The 7,167-nt window shown below is 39.9% G+C and overlaps 2 protein-coding genes across 2 annotated transcripts in view; both read right to left on the minus strand.

The window, feature by feature from the left end:
- The window catches only part of LOC123971220 (NACHT, LRR and PYD domains-containing protein 12-like), a 524,333-nt gene that overhangs the window by 500,777 nt on the left and 16,389 nt on the right, over window positions 1–7,167 (minus strand). The gene's annotated exons all lie outside the window — the stretch shown is intronic.
- On the minus strand, window positions 447–3,303 carry LOC123972172 (neoverrucotoxin subunit alpha-like). The gene is made up of 2 exons (XM_046051472.1): window positions 2,202–3,303; window positions 447–2,064 (listed from the first exon to the last, which is right to left on the minus strand). The coding sequence occupies exons 1-2, from the start codon at window positions 2,449–2,451 to the stop codon at window positions 1,508–1,510; spliced, it is 807 nt and encodes a 268-aa protein (XP_045907428.1). The 5' UTR covers window positions 2,452–3,303; the 3' UTR covers window positions 447–1,507.

Raw genomic sequence — 7,167 nt, forward strand, 5'->3', positions numbered from 1 at the left:
AATAAAAGGGATAAAATAAAGTCAAATAAGATCGGGAAAAGCTCTCCTATAAAAGTATGTTTTAAGAAGGGACTTAAAAGAGTTCACTGACTCAGCCGACCTGATTTCCTCGGGCAGGCTGTTCCAGAGCCTCGGGGCCCTGACAGCAAACGCTCTGTCCCCTTTAGTTTTCAGTCGAGACTCTGGAACAGACAACAGACCTCTGCCCGAGGATCTCAAGGTACGTGCTGGTGCGTATGGGACTAAAAGGTCAGAAATATAACAAGGCGAGAGGCCATGAAGAGCTTTAAAAGTGATCAATAGAATTTTAAAGTCAATTCTAAAACATACTGGGAGCCAGTGTAATGAAGCTAAAATAGGAGTAATGTGGTCATATTTCTTTGTTCTGGTTAAAAGCCTGGCAGCTGAGTTCTGGACAGTCTGGAGTCGATCAATAGATTTTTGGGTTAAACAGGTAAAAAGGCTGTTGCAGAATGGAAGGATTTAGCCGGAGTAGTGGTGAATGCATATAGACAACATATTTCTGTAGTTTTCACATGGTTTGAATTTGGTTGTGGGCCCAAGGGGTGTATATAATAATGATTGAGAGTTATCAAGAGGCAAATTTGTGCATTAAACTTTGTCAATTAAAGCAAGCCAGGCAGCCTTCCGTGTTTGAGAACGGTGCTCCCTTTAAATGGGCTACTAGAAGGCTTCTGCGCCACAATAACCAGCCTAGTTCAACAAAATGAATGAAATGACACAAAAAAAGATTAGTTCATTTTAATGAACGAGAAAGAGTCGAACTTGCCATCACTACTATAAAGACCCAGCGCTTGTGACAAATTTCTTGTTTTTTTCCCCCCCTAGTCTGCCCTTGCTACACATAGAACTTAACATATAATTAAATGTAGTGTGTATTCAAATACGGTAATATAAAATATAAATAAAAAACTAATAAAATGAAACTATATACTGTATATAATATATACTGGCTGGTTTGGAGGTTTGTAAATACACGGTGCTGTCCAGAATGAGTAGTATCTCATGGCCACAATTTATTCAAAATGTGAGAACAAGGTAGTATCTCCAAAAACATCCGGCCACTGCTTCCTTAAGGGCTCTGTAGAGCTGGGATTCTGTACAGACTTAACTGATCTGTTCAGCAGTGAGAATATTTCTCTGGGCATACATTCTACAATTTGAGACTGTTTATGACCTAACTTTGGAAAATTTTCCCCCTGAATTTCAGCTTCATTGGACGTTTTTTGCTGTGCAGTGTACAGGGGGCACTGAGAATCATCTGCTCCCAGTTGGCTGTCATATACACCAGACCACTCTTTTTTTAGAAGTTATGTCACACAGGATGGCACAGATGATCAAGGCAACACATTTCTGACTTGTTAGCATTATGGCTAGCAAAGACACCTCTTCCTGCCTCGAGCTTTCAAGCAATCTTAAGTGCAGTGTACAAAGTTTCTAAAATCGTACAGTGTATACTAGGCTTAACAGGAGGAGACTCTCCCTCCTACAAAGAACACAGAGACACTGAGGAACATAAAGAGGCCCTGAACCCAAAGCCAGGATAAAGAGGTTCAGTGAATGTGGTGTTGAAGGTGTGGAGGTGGATCAGTGTGTCAGAGGAGACTCTGTAGAAGGACAGAGAGCCATCAGGCCAGTCCACATACACTCCTACTCTGTTAGAGACAGAGGAGGAAGAGGAGGAGGAGGAGGAAGAGGAGGAAGGGGAAATTGCACTCTTATTGTGCCAGACAGAGTAACCATCATCAGAGCAGACCAGATTCCAAGACTGAGCATTCAATCCAAATATACAGTCTTCTCTGTCTCCTCTCCTGCTGATTCCTCTGTAACTCACTGATATTTCAACTCTTCCTCTCCACTCGACCTCCCAGTAACAGCGACCAGTCAGACCATCTCTACACAGCAGCTGAGGACAGGAGTCAAACCTGTCTGGATGATCAGGATACGGCTGATCCTCCTTCACATGTGTCGCCTTCCTGTTGTTGTCAGACAGTTTGATCCCTCTGTTTACTGTGTTTGTGTCGATTATGAGTTCACAGGAATCTGATGGAGAGAACGAGACACAATCCAGCTGCAGTTATTTATCTATCATCTGTTCATTGATTGACACTTTGAATGAGTGATGTCACAGTCTGAAGATGGTTGAATGTTTTCATGAATCAAATGAAAAACACACTTACACTTCCTCAGACCTGGTCTCAACCATCGGACTCCAGCAGGCTCCACCCTGAAAGGAGGATGGGGGGTCAGACCAGCACATCCTCTTTCAGCATCAAACATGGACGTTACATTCCTCTCATACACATATACATAATATGTGCATGTGGCCTGCTTCTCCCTGATAGCCCTAAACCTCTTTACCTCTGCTACTCTTCTCGCACACTGAGACTGACCCACAGGATGTTGGTGTGTGAAAGAGGAGGAAAACATCTGCAAACACAAACCTCTTTTTTGATCATCTAAAGTGTCAGAAAACCTCTTTCTGAAAGAAACAGCAACATTTAATGTCTATGTGTATAGATTGTTGTTGAACTGATCTCTATGATGTATATTACAGCAGTAATAATTACTGTCAGGATCACTTCTGTCTCCACTGTGCTGCACATTTCATGTTTGAAACCATTAAAAGCAAAAATTAATGACAGTTTGGGGAAAACTACTTTGACAAACACAATATGTCCAAATGTAAGTCCAGGAACATCTGTAAAAAGAGCTGGAACTTTAGTGTTGGTGCCAGGACTCCCTTGATTGCCACCCCTTCAACCTAAAACTACAATTGGTTTGGATGGGCATTGTCCATTCTTCCTCTCTTCACGCGTAACTCTTTGCTTCTTGCAGCTTGAACTGAAGATAAAGGAATGCAGCAAAGACTTGCTGTAACTTCTCCAGCCTGCACCATGTCAGCCTCTTGGTTGGTTGGCAAAACAACCCAGGGCTCCCGATATTGAACCATCTCCAGCAAAGGCCCATAGTCCCTCTCCTCTCCTGTGTAAATCTTTGGCATCATCCTGCAACAGCTCATAACGTATAAAGACACACTTTCTGTGACAGGAAGGAAGACTTTGCAGCATTTGCAGCTGGTTCAGCTACTGGCTGAAGCCATCTACTGTACGGATTCTAATTCTTTTCTGCCTACTAGTCATTTCAATGTGAAAACAGGGCCCTAGATTAAAAATATCGAAAATAGCCTTTAACATTTTATTTCCTCCAAACTAGAGCCGGTCATTACCAAGACATTTTAGGTGAGTTTTATTTTGTTTCTGTTTAAATAAAGTGTATTGTATATTAAGCAGGTTGTAGTTCAATAGAAGTGAGAAGCTTGAATTCTGAAAGTTTACAGTTTAATTACAAAATGCTATGATGATATTTCCATTCATGATAATTTTTTTTTTGAGTGAACTCGCCACTCTCACACATCTCCAAGCTGAAAGTATGGGATGGAGACATGAGCTAGACTATCTCCTCTTAAGGTACAAAATGGTATAACAACACAGGACAGGCCGTGGCTAGCAGGTTAGCATAATAACACAATACAAAGACATCTTTGTCAACATCAGAAGTGCTTTTTCTTCTAATTCTGTCAATGATTTTAGCACATTTTTGAATGTGTTAAACCAAAAGAAACTAAAACAAAATATTTAAATTCTTACATCTTGTACCTTTAAAAACCAGAGATCTCTCCAAACTGCATCTGCTATTACCAACACAGAATAATTATGTTTGTTCCTGGAGATGTTGTCATTGGAGACCTCCTACTCAAAGATCTCCTTTTAGAAACAGTGTTTGAACAAACAGTGTTTCTGTTCTGAGCAAAGGCAAAAGTGTTCCTGCATGTGTCACTGGTCAAGTAACTCTCATATCCACCATTAACCAAAAGTACCCCCTCTATCAGACTGTAGATGCAGCAGGCCTCTTCATACCTGAGAGTTTCCAGTTTCCAGTATGAATCCTTCTGCTTCACTCCTGAGTCTCCTAAATGATTGTAGCTCAGGTCCAGCTCTCTCAGATGTGAGGGGTTGGAGGTCAGGGCTGAGGCCAGGGAAGCACAACCTTCCTCTGTGATCTCACAACCTGACAGCCTACAAACAAACAAAACTACATAATGGCAGATGATCTGAGAGTCCAGCTGTTTCGGTCAGATACATGAGGAAACAGTCTCCAAATAAAAATATAATACAGTGACTGACTCAGGGAGTTAACTGTAACCCTGTCACAGAGTCTAGAGCCATACTAGCAGCTCTGTGATGCTGTAGTTGCTAAATAGTATTGTCAATGTGCTCACAATGATAATGCTAGCCTGGTCGTGTTTAGCAGGTATAATGTAATTTGTTAATTTGTAAATTAGCAATAAATTCTAAGTTAAGCTGAGGCTAATGGGAAAGACCTTAGTTATGCAGGTATTTGGTCATAAACCAACACATTAACATGTTGATGCTGATGATGGCGCTAGATGAAAAGTCAGAGGATGACCAAAGTTATTACAGTTCATCCTAATGGGAACATTAAGGTCTGAGCCATATTTCAGCACAATCCACCCAGCAGTTTTTGAAATGTTTTCAGTCTAACAGACCAGCATGTTTACGTTTTACGTTTCATAGTTTATGTAAGTTAAGTCATACTAGCAAGTAACATACTTATTTTAACCATGATCTTTTCCTACACCTGAAGTAGTTTTAGTGCCTAAACCTAATGAAACTGCAACATTTCACAATGTTAACCACATTCTATTTCACACATTATATCCATAGAGCCATGCTGCAAAAAATATTAAAATTTATTTATGGAGAGTGAAGCTTTTGTCAAGAAGGGGGAATAAAGACATGTACTTTGAGCAGAGTTCTGTGTGCACTCACAAAAGACAAATGTGACTTGTGACCTGTGAAGAAAACGTTAAATGGTCATCAATTGAATGTGATAATAAATCCTTACCTGAGGGTTTCCAGTGTACAGTGTGGACTCTCCAGCCCATCAGACAGCAGCTTCACTCCTGAATCCTGCACGTTGTTGTTACTCAGGTCCAGCTCTCTCAGACTAGAGGACTGGGAGCTGAGAACTGAGGAGAGAGCTTTACAGCTTCTCTCTGAGAGGCTACAGCCACTCAGTCTGGAGAAGAAACAATAAAATAACATTGGTGTCATTTTGGTACTACAGTATACAGTAGGGCTAACTGTCAAGGTTCATAGACAAAACAATAGGGTTTTCAGACTGCATCACTTAGCCTAGTGACTAGCAGACATTTCCTCTACTCGTAACTTGACAATTACATTTTATTTATACTGCTGGGAGGTACACTGACTCAACATTGATTTAAGTTACTGCATTTCCCAAAAGAACACCACAGTTGAATTTCAGCATTAAATAACATAATATAAATATTATAAATATAAATAAATAATAAAGAGATTATGTCAACTTAAGTAGTGTTCACATCAACTGTCTCTCTGATTCCCCAGCAGCCCATTGACTGTTTAAAGTAAATAAGTTCGATTAGTATTTTCTTAATTCATGGGCTATTTAGGATTTCAGGGTAATGCATAAACTACTGATAATAATACTGATTTGAATGTCGATTACAGCAGTAAAAGCTTCTAGTATACAGTATATAATCTCTTCTCAGCACGTTAAAATCCTTGTTGTTTTACTTTTAACATTGGAGACATGGTAACTAATCATGATGGAATTAGCAATAAACAGACCACCACTAATTAAAATGACATGATATCAAAACATAAATAAGGATCTCGATCTCTGTCAAAGTTCCTATTTCGTGATGAACAATATGTGAATCTGAATTATCTGAATCACCTGGCTGGGTGATGGAGAATATGTTAGCCTAAATGAATCCACCCCTCCCAGTCATATTAATACTCACATTCCTCGAGGCACAGGCCGAGGAGGTGGAGTTGCAGCTATCTTCGACTCTAGCCTGCTAATCAGCTGTAAACCTAAACTAAACTATAACTCATATGAAAGTCTAGTTCTTAGTCTTTCACAACCAAGTTGGAAATCACTGCAACCAATTCTTTTTGTTATAGTGTACCGAGCACCTGGTCAGTGCTCTGAATTCTTATCTGAATTTGCAGAGTTTTTGTCAACTTTAGTCATTAAAACAGACAAAGTTATTATTGTAGGGGATTTTAATATTCATGTAGACATTGAGAATGACAGCTTTAGTAGATTCCATTGGCTTCTCTCAGAGTGTTCATGAACCGACTCACTGTTTTAACCACACCCTCGACCTTGTTCTGATATATGGTATTTAAATTGAACATTTAGTGGTGTTCCCACAGAATCCCTCTTTATCTGACCACTGTTTGATAACTTCTGAATTTGTATTGCTTAACTACACGCCATTAGGTAAAAATTTCTATACAAGATGTCTGATAATGCTGTAGCTAAATTTAAGGATGCGATTCCATCAGCTCTAAATTCATTCAAATCACAAAGTAACGGAGGACTCCTATGCTAATTTCAGTCCCTCCCAAATCGATCATCTTGTTGATAGTGCTGCAGGCTCGCTGCGAATGACATTCGACTCTGTAGCCCCTCTAAAAAAGAAAATACTAAAACAAAGACGGTTAGCTCCATGGTATAATACTGAAACTCGCAAATTAAAGAAAATATCGCGGAGACTTGAGAGGAATTGGCGTTCCACCAAACTGGAAAATTCTCGTTTAATTTGGCAAGATAGTCTTAAAACTTATAGGACGGCCCTCCCGTAATGCCAGAGCAGCGTACTACTCGTCATTAATAGAGGAAAATAGGAACAACCCCAGGTTTCTTTTCAGCACTGTAGCCAGGCTGACAGAGAGTCACAGCTCTATTGAGCCAAGTATTCCCATAGCTCTCAGTAGTTACGACTTCATGAGCTTCTTTAATGATAAAATTCTAGCTATTAGAGACAAAATTCACCAAGACCTGCCCTCAACTGGCACCGACTTATCTCTAAACTCAGGAACCTTAGAAACAGCTGTAGAACCAGATATATGTTTAGACTGCTTTGCCTCCCTCAAATTTTACCAACTAACTTCAATAATTCCTTCATCTAAACCATCAACCTGCCTCTTAGACCCCATCCCGACTAGGTTGCTTAAAGATGTTTTACCCTTAGTCAGCACCTCTATACTAGATATGATCAATCTATCT

This window comes from Micropterus dolomieu, linkage group LG01, assembly GCF_021292245.1.
Source record: "Micropterus dolomieu isolate WLL.071019.BEF.003 ecotype Adirondacks linkage group LG01, ASM2129224v1, whole genome shotgun sequence".
Lineage (NCBI taxonomy): Eukaryota > Metazoa > Chordata > Actinopteri > Centrarchiformes > Centrarchidae > Micropterus > Micropterus dolomieu.